Source organism: Haliotis asinina, chromosome 11 (assembly GCF_037392515.1).
Source record: "Haliotis asinina isolate JCU_RB_2024 chromosome 11, JCU_Hal_asi_v2, whole genome shotgun sequence".
Lineage (NCBI taxonomy): Eukaryota > Metazoa > Mollusca > Gastropoda > Lepetellida > Haliotidae > Haliotis > Haliotis asinina.
In genome coordinates this window covers 50,972,715-50,995,294 of record NC_090290.1, presented here as the reverse complement: position 1 = coordinate 50,995,294, position 22,580 = coordinate 50,972,715, and the positions used below count along the sequence as shown (strand labels likewise).

Genomic DNA, 22,580 nt, shown 5'->3' with positions numbered 1-22,580 from the left:
CAACTTCAATATAGTGGAAATGATTCCTACACTATCAGTACAACGTGATCGCAGTCAATGTCTTTTTCAATACACAAGCAGTTGTTATGAATTTATTCCGTATGCATATGTTTTGAACTGTATGCGCATATCGGTGTGACCATCTAGACTGAATTTTTGACCATGCACATATTCGTGTGACTATGTAGACGAAATCTTTGTCCCTTTACATACTGGTATGACTGTCTAGACTGATTCTTTGACCCTGCACATATTGATGTGACTATGTAGACTGAATCTTTGTCCCTTTACATACTGGTGTGACTGTCTAGACTGAATCTTTGACTCAGCACAAATTGGTGTGACTGTCCAAACTGAATCTTTGACCCTGCACATATTCTTGTGACTATGTAGACTGAATCAGTGAGTGAGTGAGTGAGTGAGTGAGTGAGTGACTTTACATACTGGTGTGACTGTCTAGACTGAATCGTTGACCCAGCACATATTGATGTGACCGTCTAGACTGAAACTGTAACCCTGCACATACTGGTGTGACCGTCTAGACTGAAACTTTGTCCTTTTACATAATGGCTGTGGCTGCCCAGGCCAAGTGTCCAAAGCTCTTTCTGCTGATAGCAGGGTGAGGGAAGTCTCAATAATGATTAATGAAGCTGTTACTGAACAAAGAAGTTGTCGTCCATAAGGTATCTTGCTTTTGCTGTATATGGATTTTAACATTTTGGTTTATTCATATTGTCTGACTTTGACTCATGTTGTGTGCCTGACTCAGAAATACCAAGCTCTGAATCCCAGTTCTGTCGTAAACTCTTCACAGCTCAGTAACTACTCTTGTCACTTAAATCTCTATTCCATTTAAACTTAAACAGTTAGAATTGTCCTTTCAAATCTGTGGTGAACAAGGGAATTTTTCATCCCGTGATTTTCCTTTGTTTGCGGTATTCTCCATATGTACAACTGTGACTGTGATTTCCTGTGATAAGATGCTTTGCGAGTGTTTTGTGCTATTTTTTTTGAATTAGCAACTACAGACATTAGCCTTGTCATTAATGACAAGAAAAACATGCCATCTGTCTGTGTGAAACAAGTTTGGAAAATAATATGAATTATTGATGTTTTGGAAAAGGTGATGTTGATGCTGTTGATTGATATGGAAGATAAGACAGGTGCAGCAAATATCTGCTGACTTTGTTATTCACGTATTGATATGTCTGCTACTGTTAACAGATAGAGAGTGAGTGTCAGATGGTACACGATATGCTCTAGCATGCATTGCATCTTATGCTATGTCCTACTTGAAATGGGGGCGGTGGGGATGCCTAATGGTTAAAGTGTTTGCTCATCATGCCTATAACCGGGGTTCGATTCCCCACATGGATACAATGTGTGAAGCCCATTTTCTGGTGTCCCCTGCCATGATATTGCTGGAACATTGCTAAATGCAGCTTAAAACTAAACTCACCCACTCACTCCTACATGGCATCATATACTGCATTGTATCCCACAGTGTATCACATACTGTACCATATACTATATTCCACATTGTGTCACATACAGTATCATATACTGTAACATGCACTGTAACTGTCTGTATACCATAGTGTATCATATGCTGTCACATACACTATATTCTGCCCTATATCACATACTGTACCATATACCATATTCTGCGCTGTATCACATACAGTAACATGTACTGTATCCCATAGTATATCATATACTGTACCATATACTGTATTCCACACTATGTCAGATACTGAAACATACACAAAATTCCACACTATGTCATATATTGAAACGTACACAATATTCCACACTGTATCACATACAGTTACATGCCCTATATCACATGCTGTATCACATACTGTAACTTACACTACATCCCACACTGTATCACATACTGTAACATGTACTATATGCCACACTGTATTACATGTGGCAACATATTCTGATACATACACTGTGACACATTGACACACTGTTACACCTACAGGGTTGTGAAAGTAAAGCATGCATGGCATTTTCTTGTTGACACACAATGTTTCACATAGTTTCACACACTGTTACGTACACTGTTGATACACTGTTACACGTAATGGGTTGTGAAAGTAAAGCATGTATGGCATTTTCTTGTTGACACACAATGTTTTACATAGTTTCACACACTGTTACATACACTGTTGATACACTGTTACACATAATGGGTGGTGAAAGTAAAGAATGCATGGCATTTTCTTGTTGACACACAATGTTTCACATAGTTTCACACACTGTTACATACACTGTTGATACACTGTTACACGTAATGGGTTGTGAAAGTAAAGAATGCATGGCATTTTCTTGTTGACACACAATGTTTCACATAGTTTCACACACTGTTACATACACTGTTGATACACTGTTACACGTAATGGGTTGTGAAAGTAAAGAATGCATGGCATTTTCTTGTTGACACTCACTGTTTCACATAGATTCACACACTGTTACATACACTGTTGATACACTGTTACACGTAATGGGTTGTGAAAGTAAAGCATGTATGGCATGCCCTCATTGACACACTGTTACATACTGTTGATATACTCTTACACTAACATGGTTGTGAGAGTAAAGCATGTATGGCATGTCCTGGGTGACAAGTGTCATGGGTGTAGCTGACATTTTTTTGACAACTTTGTGTTCCTCTGGCAGGGTTTATGTCTTCCAAGGCCAAGGGTGTCTGTTTAATTGCCAGTGTAGTAAATAATGTGTGTAAAAGGTCTGCTTTCAACATGAAGTTTGGAACTGGCACTCACTGCATTTGGAAATTATGTGCATTCACTCATGTATATATGCGTACTGGAATATAAAGCTTTCTTCTTGTCTGCACTGCCTAGTCACAAAGAAGGGGTGACCAGTACTTGGTCAGATCACCTGTCAGACCAGATGTCAGAGACCAGTGGTGTCACAACGCATGGAAATACAGTGTTCCTGTATGCCGTTCAGCTATGTTGGATTCTGAAGTCTATCTCCTTGTCATACAGCACTCAGCAGTCATGGCAGTATCTTCAAAAGTTAAGAAAAGTATTTGAGCTCTTCCCCACTCTGTTCTCACCTATATAGTCTTCTTCTCCATCCAGTCCTTCTACAGCAGATGATTACATGCCTGAGTAGAAATGTAACACCAATGACTTCGTTATATGAGCAGCATTTATGAGGTATAACAGACTGTCTCCCACCCACTTAGTGGTGCAAAACAAATTTACATATGTGCATTAGAACCTTTGCTTTTCTACAAGCAATGTCCCAAATTTTTCTTTTTTAGCTTCAACCAAATCTGTCTGTGTGCTATTGTCCCTGGATTTCTGGTGAATTACTGGACTGTCCCACCTATTTCCATGCTGCAGCCATTGTAGGGTACTTGACTGTCCCACCTATTTCCATGCTGCAGCCACTGTAGGGTACTTGACTGTTCCACCTATTTCCATGCTGCAGCCACTTTAGGGTACTTGACTGTCACACCTATTTCCATGCTGCGCCCACTGTATGGTACTTGACTGTCACACCTATTTCCATGCTGCAGCCACTTTAGGGTACTTGACTGTCCCACCTATTTCCATGCTGCAGCCACTGTAGGCTACTTGACTGTCACACCTATTTCCATGCTGCAGCCACTGTAGGGTACTTGACTGTCACACTTATTTCCATGCTGCAGCCACTGTAGGGTACTTGACTGTTCCACTTATTTCCATGCTGCAGCCACTGTTGGTTACTTGGCTGTCCCACCTATTTCCATGCTGCGGCCACTGTAGGGTACTTTACTGTCCCACTTATTTCCATGCTGTGGCCACTGTAGGGTACTTGACTGTTCCACCTATTTCCATGCTGCGGCCACTGTAGGGTACTTGACTGTCCCACTTATTGCCATGCTGCAGCCACTGTAGGGTACTTTACTGTCCCACCTATTTCCATGCTGCAGCCATTGTAGGGTACTTTACTGTCCCATTTATTTCCATGCTGCAGCCACTGTAGGGTACTTGACTGTCCCACTTATTTCCATGCTGCAGACACTGTATGGTACTTGACTGTCCCACCTATTTCCATGCTGCGGCCACTGTAGGGTACTTGACTGTCCCACTTATTTCCATGCTGCAGCCATTGTAGGGTACTTGACTGTCCCACCTATTTCCATGCTGGGGCCACTGTAGGGTACTTTACTGTTCCACTTATTTCCATGCTGCGGCCACTGTAGGGTACTTGACTGTTCCACCTATTTCCATGCTTCGGCCACTGTAGGGTACTTGACTGTTCCACTTATTTCCATGCTGCAGCCACTGTTGGTTACTTGACTGTCCCACCTATTTCCATGCTGCGGCTACTGTAGGGTACTTGACTGTTCCACCTATTTCCATGCTGCGGCCACTGTAGGGTACTTTACTGTCCCACTTATTTCCATGCTGCGGCCACTGTAGGGTACTTGACTGTTCCACTTATTTCCATGCTGCGGCCACTGTAGGGTACTTGACTGTCCCGCCTATTTCCATGCTGCGGCCACTGTAGGGTACTTGACTGTTCCACCTATTTCCATGCTGCGGCCACTGTTGGTTACTTGACTGTTCCACCTATTTCCGTGCTGCGGCCACTGTTGGTTACTTGACTGTCCCACCTATTTCCATGCTGCGGCTACTGTAGGGTACTTGACTGTTCCACTTATTTCCATGCTACGGCCACTGTAGGGTACTTGACTGTCCCGCCTATTTCCATGCTGCGGCCACTGTAGGGTACTTGACTGTTCCACCTATTTCCATGCTGCGGCCACTGTTGGTTACTTGACTGTTCCACCTATTTCCATGCTGTGGCCACTGTAGGGTACTTTACTGTCCCACTTATTTCCATGCTGCGGCCACTGTAGGGTACTTGACTGTTCCACTTATTTCCATGCTGCAGCCACTGTTGGTTACTTGACTGTTCCACCTATTTCCATGCTGCGGCCACTGTAGGGTACTTGACTGTCTCACCTATTTACATGCTGCAGCCACTGTAGGCTACTTGACTGTCTCACCTATTTCCATGCTGCAGCCACTGTAGGGTACTTGACTGTCTCACCTATTTCCATGCTGCAGCCACTGTTGGGTACTTGACTGTCACACCTATTTCCATGCTGCGGCCACTGTAGGGTACTTGACTGTCCCACCTATTTCCATGCTGCAGCCACTGTATGGTACTTTACTGTTCCACTTATTTCCATGCTGCGGCCACTGTAGGGTACTTGACTGTCCCACCTAATGTAGCACCAATGACTTCGTTATATGAGCAGCATTTATGAGGTATAACAGACTGTCTCCCACCCACTTAGTGGTGCAAAACAAATTTACATATGTGCATTAGAACCTTTGCTTTTCTACAAGCAATGTCCCAAATTTTTCTTTTTTAGCTTCAACCAAATCTGTCTGTGTGCTGTTGTCCCTGGATTTCTGGTGAATTACTGGACTGTCCCACCTATTTCCATGCTGCAGCCATTGTAGGGTACTTGACTGTCCCACCTATTTCCATGCTGCAGCCACTGTAGGGTACTTGACTGTCCCACCTATTTCCATGCTGCAGCCACTGTAGGGTACTTGACTGTCCCACCTATTTCCATGCTGCAGCCACTGTAGGGTACTTGACTGTCCCAATTATTTCCATGCTGCGGCCACTGTAGGGTACTTGACTGTCACACCTATTTACATGCTGCAGTCACTGTAGGGTACTTGACTGTCACACCTATTTCCATGCTGCAGCCATTGTAGGGTACTTGACTGTCACACCTATTTCCATGCTGCAGCCAGTGTAGGGTACTTGACTGTCCCACCTATTTCCATGCTGCAGCCACTGTAGGGTACTTGACTGTCCCACCTATTTCCATGCTGCAGTCACTGTAGGGTACTTGACTGTCCCACTTATTTCCATGCTGCAGCCATTGTAGGGTACTTTACTGTCCCACCTATTTCCATGCTGCAGCTACTGTAGGGTACTTGACTGTTCCACCTATTTCCATGCTGCGGCCACTGTAGGCTACTTGACTGTCCCACCTATTTCCATGCTGCAGCCATTGTAGGGTACTTTACTGTCCCATTTATTTCCATGCTGCAGCCACTGTAGGGTACTTGACTGTCCCACTTATTTCCATGCTGCAGCCACTGTATGGTACTTGACTGTCCCACCTATTTCCATGCTGCGGCCACTGTAGGGTACTTGACTGTTCCACTTATTTCCATGCTGCAGCCATTGTAGGGTACTTGACTGTCCCACCTATTTCCATGCTGCGGCCACTGTAGGGTACTTTACTGTTCCACTTATTTCCATGCTGCGGCCACTGTAGGGTACTTGACTGTTCCACCTATTTCCATGCTTCGGCCACTGTAGGGTACTTGACTGTCACACCTATTTACATGCTGCAGCCACTGTAGGGTACTTGACTGTCCCACCTATTTCCATGCTGCAGTCACTGTAGGGTACTTGACTGTCCCACTTATTTCCATGCTGCAGCCATTGTTGGGTACTTGACTGACACCTATTTCCATGCTGCGGCCACTGTAGGGTACTTGACTGTCCCACCTATTTCCATGCTGCAGCCACTGTATGGTACTTTACTGTTCCACTTATTTCCATTCTGCGGCCACTGTAGGGTACTTGACTGTCCCACCTAATGTAACACCAATGACTTCGTTATATGAGCAGCATTTATGAGGTATGACAGACTGTCTCCCACCCACTTAGTGGTGCAAAACAAATTTACATATGTGCATTAGAACCTTTGCTTTTCTACAAGCAATGTCCCAAATTTTTCTTTTTTAGCTTCAACCAAATCTGTCTGTGTGCTATTGTCCCTGGATTTCTGGTGAATTACTGGACTGTCCCACCTATTTCCATGCTGCAGCCATAGCAGGGTACTTGACTGTCCCACCTATTTCCATGCTGCAGCCACTGTAGGGTACTTGACTGTCCCACCTATTTCCATGCTGCAGCCACTGTAGGGTACTTGACTGTCCCACCTATTTCCATGCTGCAGCCACTGTAGGGTACTTGACTGTCCCAATTATTTCCATGCTGCGGCCACTGTAGGGTACTTGACTGTCACACCTATTTACATGCTGCAGTCACTGTAGGGTACTTGACTGTCACACCTATTTCCATGCTGCAGCCATTGTAGGGTACTTGACTGTCACACCTATTTCCATGCTGCAGCCACTGTATGGTACTTGACTGTCACACCTATTTCCATGCTGCAGCCACTGTAGGGTACTTGACTGTCCCACCTATTTCCATGCTGCAGTCACTGTAGGGTACTTGACTGTCCCACTTATTTCCATGCTGCAGCCATTGTAGGGTACTTTACTGTCCCACCTATTTCCATGCTGCAGCTACTGTAGGGTACTTGACTGTTCCACCTATTTCTATGCTGCGGCCACTGTAGGGTACTTGACTGTCCCACCTATTTCCATGCTGCAGCCATTGTAGGGTACTTTACTGTCCCATTTATTTCCATGCTGCAGCCACTGTAGGGTACTTGACTGTCCCACTTATTTCCATGCTGCAGCCACTGTATGGTACTTGACTGTCCCACCTATTTCCATGCTGCGGCCACTGTAGGGTACTTGACTGTCCCACTTATTTCCATGCTGCAGCCATTGTAGGGTACTTGACTGTCCCACCTATTTCCATGCTGCGGCCACTGTAGGGTACTTTACTGTTCCACTTATTTCCATGCTGCGGCCACTGTAGGGTACTTGACTGTTCCACCTATTTCCATGCTTCGGCCACTGTAGGGTACTTGACTGTCACACCTATTTACATGCTGCAGCCACTGTAGGGTACTTGACTGTCCCACCTATTTCCATGCTGCAGTCACTGTAGGGTACTTGACTGTCCCACTTATTTCCATGCTGCTGCCATTGTTGGGTACTTGACTGTCACACCTATTTCCATGCTGCGGCCACTGTAGGGTACTTGACTGTCCCACCTATTTCCATGCTGCAGCCACTGTATGGTACTTTACTGTTCCACTTATTTCCATTCTGCGGCCACTGTAGGGTACTTGACTGTCCCACCTAATGTAACACCAATGACTTCGTTATATGAGCAGCATTTATGAGGTATAACAGACTGTCTCCCACCCACTTAGTGGTGCAAAACAAATTTCATTATGTGCATTAGAACCTTTCCTTTTCTACAAGCAATGTCCCAAATTTTTCTTTTTTAGCTTCAACCAAATCTGTCTGTGTGCTATTGTCCCTGGATTTCTGGTGAATTACTGGACTGTCCCACCTATTTCCATGCTGCAGCCATAGCAGGGTACTTGACTGTCCCACCTATTTCCATGCTGCAGCCACTGTAGGGTACTTGACTGTCCCACCTATTTCCATGCTGCAGCCACTGTAGGGTACTTGACTGTCCCACCTATTTCCATGCTGCAGCCACTGTAGGGTACTTGACTGTCCCACTTATTTCCATGCTGCAGCCACTGTAGGGTACTTGACTGTCACACCTATTTACATGCTGCAGTCACTGTAGGGTACTTGACTGTCACACCTATTTCCATGCTGCAGCCATTGTAGGGTACTTGACTGTCACACCTATTTCCATGCTGCGGCTACTGTAGGGTACTTGACTGTTCCACTTATTTCCATGCTACAGCCACTGTAGGGTACTTGACTGTCCCGCCTATTTCCATGCTGCGGCCACTGTATGGTACTTGACTGTCCCACTTATTTCCATGCTGCGGCCACTGTAGGGTACTTGACTGTTCCACTTATTTCCATGCTGCGGCCACTGTAGGGTACTTGACTGTCCCGCCTATTTCCATGCTGCGGCCTCTGTATGGTACTTGACTGTCCCACCTATTTCCATGCTGCGGCCACTGTAGGGTACTTGATTGTCCCACTTATTTCCATGCTGCAGCCATTGTAGGGTACTTGACTGTCCCACCTATTTCCATGCTGCGGCCACTGTAGGGTACTTTACTGTTCCACTTATTTCCATGCTGCGCCCACTGTAGGGTACTTGACTGTTCCACTTATTTCCATGCTTCGGCCACTGTATGGTACTTGACTGTCCCGCCTATTTCCATGCTACGGCCACTGTAGGGTACTTGACTGTTCCACCTATTTCCATGCTGCGGCCACTGTTGGTTACTTGACTGTCACACCTATTTCCATGCTGCGGCTACTGTAGTGTTCTTGACTGTCCCACTTATTGCCATGCTGCAGCCACTGTAGGGTACTTTACTGTCCCACCTATTTCCATGCTGCGGCTACTGTAGGGTACTTGACTGTTCCACTTATTTCCATGCTGCAGCCACTGTTGGTTACTAGACTGTCCCACCTATTTCCATGCTGCGGCTACTGTAGGGTACTTGACTGTCCCACCTATTTCCATGCTGCGGCCACTGTAGGGTACTTTACTGTCCCACTTATTTCCATGCTGCGGCCACTGTATGGTACTTTACTGTTCCAGCTATTTCCATGCTGCGGCCACTGTAGGATACTTTACTGTCCCACTTATTTCCATGCTGCGGCCACTGTATGGTACTTGACTGTTCCACCTATTTCCATGCTGCGGCCACTGTTGGTTACTTGACTGTCCCACCTATTTCCATGCTGCGGCTACTGTAGGGTACTTGACTGTTCCACTTATTTCCATGCTACGGCCACTGTAGGGTACTTGACTGTCCCGCCTATTTCCATGCTGCGGCCACTGTAGGGTACTTGACTGTTCCACCTATTTCCATGCTGCGGCCACTGTTGGTTACTTGACTGTTCCACCTATTTCCATGCTGCGGCCACTGTAGGGTACTTTACTGTCCCACTTATTTCCATGCTGCGGCCACTGTAGGGTACTTGACTGTTCCACTTATTTCCATGCTGCAGCCACTGTTGGTTACTTGACTGTTCCACCTATTTCCATGCTGCGGCCACTGTAGGGTACTTGACTGTCTCACCTATTTACATGCTGCAGCCACTGTAGGGTACTTGACTGTCTCACCTATTTCCATGCTGCACCCACTGTAGGGTAATTGACTGTCTCACCTATTTCCATGCTGCAGCCACTGTTGTGTACTTGACTGTCCCACCTATTTCCATGCTGCGGCCACTGTAGGGTACTTGACTGTCCCACCTATTTCCATGCTGCAGCCACTGTATGGTACTTTACTGTTCCACTTATTTCCATTCTGCGGCCACTGTAGGGTACTTGACTGTCCCACCTAATGTAACACCAATGACTTCGTTATATGAGCAGCATTTATGAGGTATAACAGACTGTCTCCCACCCACTTAGTGGTGCAAAACAAATTTACATATGTGCATTAGAACCTTTGCTTTTCTACAAGCAATGTCCCAAATTTTTCTTTTTTAGCTTCAACCAAATCTGTCTGTGTGCTATTGTCCCTGGATTTCTGGTGAATTACTGGACTGTCCCACCTATTTCCATGCTGCAGCCATAGCAGGGTACTTGACTGTCCCACCTATTTCCATGCTGCAGCCACTGTAGGGTACTTGACTGTCCCACCTATTTCCATGCTGCAGCCACTGTAGGGTACTTGACTGTCCCACCTATTTCCATGCTGCAGCCACTGTAGGGTACTTGACTGTCCCACTTATTTCCATCCTGCAGCCACTGTAGGGTACTTGACTGTCACACCTATTTACATGCTGCAGTCACTGTAGGGTACTTGACTGTCACACCTATTTCCATGCTGCAGCCATTGTAGGGTACTTGACTGTCCCACCTATTTCCATGCTGCAGCCACTGTATGGTACTTGACTGTCCCACCTATTTCCATGCTGCAGCCACTGTAGGGTACTTGACTGTCCCACCTATTTCCATGCTGCAGCCACTGTAGGGTACTTGACTGTCCCACCTATTTCCATGCTGCGGCTACTGTAGGGTACTTGACTGTTCCACCTATTTCTATGCTGCGGCTACTGTAGGGTACTTGACTGTCCCACCTATTTCCATGCTGCAGCCATTGTAGGGTACTTTACTGTCCCACTTATTTCCATGCTGCAGCCACTGTAGGGTACTTGACTGTCCCACCTATTTCCATGCTGCAGCCACTGTATGGTACTTGACTGTCCCACCTATTTCCATGCTGCGGCCACTGTAGGTTACTAGACTGTCCCACTTATTTCCATGCTGCAGCCATTGTAGGGTACTTGACTGTCCCACTTATTTCCATGCTGCGGCCACTGTAGGGTACTTTACTGTTCCACTTATTTCCATGCTGCGGCCACTGTAGGGTACTTGACTGTTCCACTTATTTCCATGCTGCAGCCATTGTAGGGTACTTGACTGTCCCACCTATTTCCATGCTGCGGCCACTGTAGGGTACTTTACTGTTCCACCTATTTCCATGCTGCAGCCACTGTAGGGTACTTGACTGTCACACCTATTTCCATGCTGCGGCTACTGTAGTGTTCTTGACTGTCCCACTTATTGCCATGCTGCAGCCACTGTAGGGTACTTTACTGTCCCACCTATTTCCATGCTGCGGCTACTGTAGGGTACTTGACTGTTCCACTTATTTCCATGCTGCAGCCACTGTTGGTTACTAGACTGTCCCACCTATTTCCATGCTGCGGCTACTGTAGGGTACTTGACTGTCCCACCTATTTCCATGCTGCGGCCACTGTAGGGTACTTTACTGTCCCACTTATTTCCATGCTGCGGCCACTGTATGGTACTTTACTGTTCCAGCTATTTCCATGCTGCGGCTACTGTAGGATACTTTACTGTCCCACTTATTTCCATGCTGCGGCCACTGTATGGTTCTTGACTGTTCCACCTATTTCCATGCTGCGGCCACTGTTGGTTACTTGACTGTCCCACCTATTTCCATGCTGCGGCTACTGTAGGGTACTTGACTGTTCCACTTATTTCCATGCTACGGCCACTGTAGGGTACTTGAATGTCCCGCCTATTTCCATGCTGCGGCCACTGTAGGGTACTTGACTGTTCCACCTATTTCCATGCTGCGGCCACTGTTGGGTACTTGACTGTTCCACCTATTTCCATGCTGCAGCCACTGTATGGTACTTGACTGTCCCACTTATTTCCATGCTACGGCCACTGTAGGGTACTTTACTGTTCCACTTATTTCCATGCTGCAGCCACTGTTGGTTACTTGACTGTTCCACCTATTTCCATGCTGCAGCCACTGTAGGGTACTTGACTGTCTCACCTATTTACATGCTGCAGCCACTGTAGGGTACTTGACTGTCTCACCTATTTCCATGCTGCACCCACTGTAGGGTAATTGACTGTCTCACCTATTTCCATTCTGCAGCCACTGTTGGGTACTTGACTGTCGCACCTATTTCCATGCTGCGGCTACTGTAGGGTACTTGACTGTTCCACCTATTCCTATGCTGCGGCCACTGTAGGGTACTTGACTGTCCCACCTATTTCCATGCTGCAGCCATTGTAGGGTACTTTACTGTCCCACCTATTTCCATGCTGCGGCCACTGTATGGTACTTTACTGTTCCAGCTATTTCCATGCTGCGGCTACTGTAGGATACTTTACTGTCCCACTTATTTCCATGCTGCGGCCAATGTATGGTTCTTGACTGTTCCACCTATTTCCATGCTGCGGCCACTGTTGGTTACTTGACTGTCCCACCTATTTCCATGCTGCGGCTACTGTAGGGTACTTGACTGTTCCACTTATTTCCATGCTACGGCCACTGTAGGGTACTTGAATGTCCCACCTATTTCCATGCTGCGGCCACTGTATGGTACTTGACTGTTCCACCTATTTCCATGCTGCGGCCACTGTTGGGTACTTGACTGTTCCACCTATTTCCATGCTGCAGCCACTGTATGGTACTTGACTGTCCCACTTATTTCCATGCTGCGGCCACTGTAGGGTACTTGACTGTTCCACTTATTTCCATGCTGCAGCCACTGTTGGTTACTTGACTGTTCCACCTATTTCCATGCTGCAGCCACTGTAGGGTACTTGACTGTCTCACCTATTTACATGCTGCAGCCACTGTAGGGTACTTGACTGTCTCACCTATTTCCATGCTGCAGCCACTGTATGGTACTTGACTGTCCCACCTATTTCCATGCTGCGGCCACTGTAGGGTACTTGACTGTCCCACCTATTTCCATGCTGCGGCCACTGTAGGGTATTTGACTGTCCCACCTATTTCCATGCTGCAGCCACTATAGGGTACTTGACTGTCCCACTTATTTCCATGCTGCAGCCACTGTAGGGTACTTGACTGTTCCACTTTTTTCTATGCTGCGGCCACTGTAGGGTACTTGACTGTCCCACTTATTTCCATGCTGCAGCCACTGTAGGGTACTTGACTGTCCCACCTATTTCCATGCTGCAGCCACTGTAGGGTACTTGACTGTTCCACTTATTTCCATGCTGCAGCCACTGTAGGGTACTTTACTGTTCCACTTATTTCCATGCTGCGGCCACTGTAGGGTACTTGACTGTTGTATTTATTGTTAAAGGAAATATTGTTACAGATATGATGGCACTGCTTTTTAAATCAAAGTAACTATTCCTGATGTGCTTATGGAAGGCTTTTAAATTTAGGTTTTTCTTTTACAAAAGTGACAATCATATGACCATGTAACAGTCATTGCTGATTTTCAGTTTTCAAAAGAAGGTGATATTTTTGAGGAAAACAAAATGCATGTTTTCTGAAAGCGCATGCATCCTGTTGAAAGTAAAAAATAATTTCCATGATGGCTTTGTTACTAAACCACATTATAATACCTCTTTTTTTCTGAAAGATTTCCTATGTGCCAACCGATATTTTGCAAAATATACTGGGTGGTGCTTAAATTTTTATTCACGATATACTTCCAAGCTGCAGCTACTGGATTGTATTGGATTGTACTTTTTGCATCTGTCCTTTGTGTTTTTTAAACTAGATTGATTTCCAACTATGGTAAAGTTTCTTTTGACCATCAGTTTAGTGACAAAGATGTTTTGCAAACTGATAATTCCACTGATAAATGTAGACCGTATGTATGACTCCTTGGGACTTGTGTCACAGCAGGAGGACTATGTCGGGCCGTTTCTTTGGGGTTGTCAGAGGGAGAGGGGGCCCTTGTTTGTGATGCTCAACTTACAGTATTCCTCCTTGATAAGTTATGTGGAATATTGCTAACAGCACTCTACAACCTTTGGATGTAGCCTCAGAAAAGTGCATATTTGGAAGAATGGGTTGTTTTATCCATATTTTTAGTTACATCTCATCAATAAAATGACAAAATCTGCTTTCTCAGATTCTCTCAGATGTCCTCTTATAGATACATTGTGTGAAGCCCATTTCTGGTGTCCCTAGCGGTGATATTGCTGGAATCTTGCTAAATGTGGTGTAAACTCACTCACTCACCCACCTCTCAGATGTGGGACATACTATGGTCACACTCGGGTGATATTTGTTTCGAGTTATTAATATCTTTATTTGACAGTCCAATTCTTTGAACTGTCTGATTCCTGCAACAGGTCAACACAGGTCTTTGTATACTCAGCCCGTCAACAATCACCATCTTGTATAAAGTTCCATTAACACAGAAGATTGTGTATGTTTTTGTCTTTATATCATTACATATTCTGTGTGGAAACTGTCGTCATGAGACTGAAGACTAAATTGTTGTTACAAACACTAAACTTCTTTCAAATATGCATAGATCTCATATTGCCCACATTTAAAATCTCTTGAGATGTGGTGACAAGAACATTGGTTGTCTGTGTTGATCCCCTCTTGAGAGATGGTGACAGCAACATTGGTTGTCTGTGATGTTCCCCTCCTCTTGAGAGATGGTGACAGCAACATTGGTTGTCTGTGTTGTTCCCCTCCTCTTGAGAGATGGTGACAAGAACATTGGTTGTCTGTGTTGATCCCCTCTTGAGAGATGGTGACACCAACATTGGTTATCTGTGTTGTTGGCCTCCTGAGAGATGGTGACAAGAATCTATCCTGTCTTTTATTGTAATGTTTGTTGTTGTTGCTGCAGGTCTCCTGCCCAACCGGTCTCCAACTGGCCCAGGTGAGATGGGGAAGGCAGTTGTTGTCCCCAAGAACCTTGAAGCTGAGGCCAAAGGCAAGTTCAAAATCAACCAGTTTAACCTTGTGGCCAGTGACATGATGTCCCTCAACAGATCGTTGCCTGATTACAGAATGGATGCGTAAGTACACATTGTCTATTATAACTTTTCTCAAATACTTGGTTTGACCTGTTATGTCCTCCTGTCATTATTTTGATCTTGGTTATTGTGGAAATTTGTGTTCATATTAATGAATATGCAAAGGTTTTGTCTTGGTTTTATGTCTTAATTTTTTTAAATAATTCTATGAGAAACACTCTTGCAGACAGGGAATATTTGTGTGTGCAGTTAAGTGTAGGACAAGCTGCTTTGGACAGGGAACATTCGTGTGTACAGTTCAGTGTAGGATAAGTTTTTTTGGACAGGGAATATTTGTGTTCAGTATGCTTGGAATGTAGCATAAGAACACTGTTTCACAGATGTAAGAAGAAGAGTTATCCTCCCCTAGAAGACCTCCCCACCACCAGTGTGGTAATCGTGTTCCACAACGAGGCCTGGTCCACCTTGCTCCGCACTGTCCACAGCATCATCAACCGGTCACCACGGAAACTGCTCCGAGAGATCATCTTGGTGGATGATGCCAGTGAGAAAGGTAATCAGATGAGTTGAAAGGACATTTTCATAACTTATCCTATCTCACGTCTTGTACTCTGTCTCTCATGATTGACAGCTGAAAACTGCAATAAACAGAAACAATTTGTAATGTAATTTGACTATAGAATATAAGACATTGAAGATGTTACATACAACTGCATGTTTCATAATGGTCTTTGCCAATGTCTTATTCCAAAGACCTAGAATGGGCACTATTCTTCCATTTAAAGTCTCTGTGCATCCTCAGATATTTAGCAATAATTAACAACTTCATGAAGTATCTGAAATATGTTTATTCTGCAAAGCATTATTAGCGAAATCTTTTCCTTGACCCATATTGTGCACACATTTGGTAATTCCACTGTACTATGTACTATTTTGTACTGTAGGTTGTATGGCCTTATAATGAACTTAATGAACTTTTCATGAACTTCAAAGAAGACTATTAAACAAGCATTATATGTTCTCAAAGTAGAATAGTATTAGTGAGATATTAAAGAAGCATGATGTTAACAAATTGATAAATGTTTAATCCCTGTAAGCTCTGTCAGTTACCATGTTTAGTTATTGGTTACTCAGAGAGGATTGGGCTAAGTGATGTTCATGTAAGCATTCTGGTATAGCCATCTAAAGCACAGCAATTCAGTATGAACAACAAGGCAACTTAAGTCTCACCAGAAACCTAGCATCATTTGCATGGCAGCTGTATTGTTACTGTGCCCGATTTTAACATAAGACTGTAACACCATCTGATTGTTCCTGTGTGTTGCCCTACTTCAACATGAAACATAGACCAGCATGTAGCTAATCACATAGACCAGCAAATTATTAAACACATAGGCTGGGATGTATCTAAACACATAGGCCTGCATACAACTTAACACATAGGCCGGCACATTACTAAACACATAGACCAGCATGTAACTAAACACATAGACCAGCAAATTAGTAAAAACATAAGCCTGCATACAACTAAACTCGTAGGCTGGGATGTAACTAAACACATAGGTCAGCGTGTAACTGAAGATATAGGCCAGCATATAACTTAAGATGAAGGCTGTAACATTATTCGTCTCAAGGCAACTAAAGTTAGTTTACTCACTGCTTGTTGTTTCAGACCACCTGGGAAAAGATCTGGATGATTATGTGAAAACTTTGAGTGTAAAAGTTAAAGTTCTCAGGTCATTTGAAAGAACTGGTTTAATAAGAGCCAGGTTGAAAGGTAGGTACATTTGCCATTTTTTTTTTATAGTTTTGATACATTTCATATGCACCTTAAAGTGTTTACTTTGACCTGCATGTGTAGAGGGAATAGTCCTAATGTGTTAAAAGGGGCAAGTGTCTGAAGTTGATAATGAGCCATATAATGACAGCTTGAAGGTAAATGTGAGTCTTGGAAGCTACAGAAGGAACAGATAAGATAACATGGAAGTTCTGTCATAGGAGGCTCAGGCTATTGTCTAAATTCAGACATTGCTGTTGCATTGGACTTTCACAAAATCCAGATGAGCTGCTTGGCCTGTTTGTGTTACTGTAGGAGAGGCAACATGGAATCACTTTAAGCCTGTGAGGAGCATAAGTCTCACCAGTGGGGTTGGGGCTGTGTCTGATTTGCATACCTTCTTTAAACTTCCTGCACTCCTTTACAGGAGCTAAGGAAGCTCGTGGAGATGTCATCACTTTCCTGGATGCTCATTGTGAGTGTACAGAGGGTTGGCTGGAACCATTGCTGTTTGAGATCCACAAGAACAAGTGAGTGTGGGCTTTGCTTGTGTGTCTCAATGATCAGTGTCCATGTGGATGATTGGTGTGTGTCGCAGTGATCAGTGTCTGTGTGGATGACTTGTGTGTGCCTATGTGATCAGTGTCTGTGTGGGTGATTGGTATGTGCTTAAGTGGTCAGTGTCAGTGTGGATGATTGGTGTGTGCTTATGTGATCAGTGTCAGTGTGCATGCCTGGTGTCAGTTTCGATGCTTAGTGTGGACTTACTGGCCATTACAAGGAGAAGGAACATTCCCACCCCCCAAAAAAACAAGAACGCATGCACACAGACATGCATGCACAGACACAGTTCACATGTGTACTTTTGTGTGACAAGCATACATATAGGTTATCACGATAGTGTGTTTGGGGATGGTTAATATCCTGTATTAAGAATAATCATTGTATTTATTGAGCCTTGGTGAGCACATGCATGTGACAACCTTTTTATCATACAGTGTCATTCTTGCTTAATATTTTTAAAATGTGATTTCAAATGGTATGAATGATGAAACTAAACGTTGTGAAATGTCTCCGGCATCACAAATATGTACGTAATAATACATTACGTCACAAGCCCAGTGACATAACTTTTCCCTGATCACTTAGCTGACTGTGTTAGGTCATCTAGTACCATGTAAGTTTGTATGTTTAAGCATGTATACTTGTCAACAAATCTTAGATTACATTTGAAAACTAACAACAAACTTTGTGTGGAATTTCAAAAACCTTCAAATAAGCTATTGAAAAACAAATACACTTTAATGTTCGCGGGACACTGTACACCTGGATTCCTGTGTGGTTGTACTGTTCTTTCACTAATACTGACAGTTGGTCGGGGAACTGATGTTGATGTCTTCGTAAGCCAATGAATTTCTGTCTGAGCTTTGGAATCTACTCCATCTATCATAACCAGGTATGAATTTTCTGGGATCAAGCACTGACAGTGCCGTAACCACAGTCACTAATCGAAACAGGATTACCTACCCTTGATGCCGTGTTTGTACACGCTGTGAAAATAGTCCTTAAAATTTGCATATGACCTCTCTAATTTGCGTCAATATCAGTATATGACCCGAAAATATTCATTGGCTTTATCCTGTCAAGAGCACTGTCCATTGTTTGATAGAGACATGCATGCACACAGACAGGCACAGTTCCGATGTGTATTTGTGTGACAGACATACAGACTTGCGTGCACATGCACACAAGCACATTTCAGATGTATGTGCAAGTGACAAGCATGCACACAGGCAGACAGACACATTTCAGATTTGTACTTGTGTGATAGACACACAGACATGCATGCACACTGACACTTTTTAGATGTGTGACAAGCACCTTGACACACAGACACACACATGAAGCTTACTCAACCTACCACATATCAATTAGTCAGCCTTATTTGAAGTACGGTAATGATAGGATGGATTAACAATCATTAGTGCTGATGTGTTTGCAGGAAGGCTGTGGTGTATGTGTTTATGTATTTTATTAACCCTAACCCAAATCCTATAGTACTGTCAGAAATAGAAAAAAAACTGTTTTTTCTCTCGTGTATCTCTACAGTTTATTTAGTCGATATACGAAAGTGTGAAATATTTGTTAAATGGCTTTATGCAAATTAGTGTGCAATGATATTGTATTACAAAGAGCAGTTTTTGAATGTTCATTTTGAAATTAGATTTAGCTTCATTATCAATGAAAGCTGATGTGAAAAATAATAATTGCTATCATGAAACTACTAGCTACAATGGCGTACTATCTATCACTATATAAAGAAACAAGTAGGAGGGGTCGTGTCAATAGCAAAACCCCAGGCAGGTGAAGCAGACAATGACTGTGGTTGGGGTGGGGAAATAGAGATATCAGCTAAGATATAATCCCATGGGGGAACGAAAGTAGGGATGTACACGGCATGTCCTAATATCCAGTCCTGTCGATCTTCGAATGGTCATGCCACTATACATTTTGAGACACTTAATACGATGCTTTAGTATGGGTATCGGGTATCATACTCTTTTGCATATCTTAACATCACCTTCATGAAGGAAAGACAAGTAATATATTCATCAATGGATGAGACATATTCAACACACATGAAAAGCACAAAACATCTTTGAGATTTGCCAGTAGGCAGCCCATGCATTTCATGCCAGGTGAGCTGACGGTCTAATTGCCATCTATAGTCTCATCTGTTGTTTTGCCCGATTTATGAGAAAACATGCTTTTCTGGGTATCCTCTTACTCATCCCACTGAATGCCCAAGTAAGTTGTTTCGACATATCCTATTTGCAGATGTCTAAATTTGAGGGATATAGAGTAGCAGCTGAAAAACAATTTTTTTCTATTTCCGACAGTTGTTTAACTTCGAAGTCTTATTTGAAGTGAGCCATTGAAATCTGATGAAAGTAACACGGTTAGTGCTCATGTGTTCACAGGAAGGCTGTGGTGTGTCCAATCATCGATGTGATTAGTGACGACACATTTGAGTACATCACTGGGTCGGACATGACGTGGGGAGGCTTCAACTGGAAACTCAACTTCCGCTGGTACCCTGTGCCACAGAGAGAACTGGAGAGACGAGGCGGTGACCGCAGTCAGCCTACAAGGTGGGCAGTGTTCCCTCCCTTCCTACACCTAAAGCTCTCTTCTCGGGATGAAGTAAACATGTCCATAGGCTGAGCTTTTGGGATTGTTCATTGAAAGATGTTTTGGAGACAAATCTCTGCAGGAGATGAAAACAATCGAGTTGAAAGAGAAAATATTTTCTTGATTTGTATTTTCTTCCAAGTTAGTATATTGCAGTATTTATGGAGCTTAATCCTTTGTAACCCATCTTGTCATACTTTAAATGGAAGGGGATCATAGTTGGCGCTATTACTATGTGTCATGATTGAAAAAGCCAGACTGTGGGGTGCTTAAATATTGTCCATGTGAATTTGTTTTTTTTGAATGATCAGTCACTGATTGATATTTCGGGCTAATTTTTAGGACTCTTGCACATGATTAACTTAATCTCTGCATATAAAATTGAAATTGTAAGTAAACATGCCTGAAATATTTTGTGTCACATAATTCGTATTTCATATACCCGTGAATGTCAGGGTTAGAATATTGATCTTGAGTAACCCAATCTTGTCGGAAGAGGCGACCATTGGGATTGGGTGGTCAGGCTTGCAGACTTGGTTGACACATGTCATCAGTTCCCAATTGCGCATATCGATGCTCATGCTGTTGATTCCTAGATTTTCTGGTCCAGACTCGATTATTTCCAGACTGCTGCCATATAGCTGGAATATTGCTGAGTGTGGCATAAAACTATACTAACTCACTTGTATTTCATATCATTTGTTCTTTGTGAGGGGATTGTTTGCTGGCATGGATATTGGTCACAGAAAACTTAATCATGTGCTTAAGCAGATTTCATTTGGTGCACAGGAACATCTTTTAAAGCTGTATGAGTGTATGTGTGGATACCTGTAATGAAACAAGGTGATGTTGACACATTCTACAATACTGTGCAAGGCAACCGTACATGTCGTTGTTATGGTTACATCTGTTGTCAGGACACCTACGATGGCTGGCGGTCTGTTCTCCATCCACCGAGACTACTTCTATGAAACTGGGTCATATGATGAGGGGATGGATATCTGGGGTGGCGAAAACCTGGAAATGAGTTTTAGGGTAAGTAGTACACATTCTTCATTCTCAAATATTTCTTGGTGGTGTTATATAAATTAGTATGTAATACATGCGAAAAAGTAATTATCTGTTGTTTAAATAGCTAAATCCCGGCATAACAGTGAGGGCCTATCGGAATATTTCTCACATTGTCAATGTAGTATATATAATGTGCAGGTGTTCCGTACATTGAGATAGATCAAGGGGGTTTGAGACTAATTCATACATTGATGACGTCATCATCCTCATGCACGTGACATCTAGATGATGTGGTCAAAAATGGGGTAAACCCGATACAGTGTACATAGGTTTGATGTTACAGCTACTTTTTGAAATGCGCTACAGGCAACATATTCACACAGAAGTATCGTCAGTCATACCTTGTGTCAAGCACATGCAAATAAGACTTCCATTTTACATATATGTTTCTAAGTTGAAACAAAAAGTGACGTAGAAACGTATCAGTAAATGAATTTAGTGTGAAACCAGTAAAAGGAAAAAATATAATGCATAATTTACAACTGTATTCTAAAAATATATCATTTATAAATCCACACAAAATTGCTGAAGAGAAAGTACATTAGCAGCACAAAATAGAGTGGCTGAGTTATTGCAGCTTTCTCATCCTTATGAGGTACCACTTCACCCCTGGGTGGACGGTGACACATAGAAACAATACTTTGTCCATGTGTACTGCACGCTGCTGTACCCACAACTAGGTGTTTGCATGTATTCATATGGCCGGTATCTGATCATATGCCAATGGATTCGTGGGATCTTTTAAGTGCACAGGGTTGTACACTGTACACAAGGGGTTATGACAACACTGAAAGAGTCTGCACACAAAACGCAAAGTTGACTCCCAAGTTTTCTACACACGGTCACAAGTGGGTCCGATCCTAACACCTTAAACTTGCTGGATCACTAGCCTGACAGTTTAGCCAGCTCGTCTATCATGCCCCCGGTTGAGAGGGCAAGTATGTGAACATAAATTAACTAGCTTTTGCCAGGGCCAAATTCGAGTGGAGGGCTGTCAATATGTTAATGATGAAAAGGTGTAGCATGCAAATGACTACAGCAAAGTCCATTGTCTTAGGAGTACACAAAGTATGTGATCTGGACTACCAGTTGTCATGGAGGTACATATCTGACTTGGGCTTTATGTCACAGCATTGATCCAGCCAAATAGTGATGAAAACAAATCTGCATTAATAAGTATTTAAAGTACAAAGTTAAAACAAGTTTTATTTTAAGAACATATATGTTCATGACATTGTAATTTGAAAACAGAAGATGTCACTAAATTTGAAAGCAAGTGATTCATTATGCACATTATATTTTTACAGTTTATGATACAAGTCAACTTCCCTCACATAGTTAACAGTGTGAAGGCTGGCAAACAACTTCTCTCCACTAAACACCATAGTAATTGTTGGTTCTATGTGTT

General features: G+C 43.4%; 1 protein-coding gene across 3 annotated transcripts in view; it reads left to right on the top strand.

Annotated features, from left to right (window-relative positions):
- The window catches only part of LOC137255666 (polypeptide N-acetylgalactosaminyltransferase 13-like), a 54,981-nt gene that overhangs the window by 17,135 nt on the left and 15,266 nt on the right, over positions 1-22,580 (top strand). For all 3 annotated transcript variants that reach the window (XM_067793144.1, XM_067793143.1, XM_067793142.1), the window contains exons 4-9: positions 15,003-15,174; positions 15,513-15,685; positions 16,805-16,909; positions 17,337-17,439; positions 19,891-20,061; positions 21,019-21,136. In XM_067793144.1, coding sequence (XP_067649245.1) covers positions 15,003-15,174; positions 15,513-15,685; positions 16,805-16,909; positions 17,337-17,439; positions 19,891-20,061; positions 21,019-21,136 — 842 coding nt within the window. The remainder of the gene's footprint in view (positions 1-15,002; positions 15,175-15,512; positions 15,686-16,804; positions 16,910-17,336; positions 17,440-19,890; positions 20,062-21,018; positions 21,137-22,580) is intronic.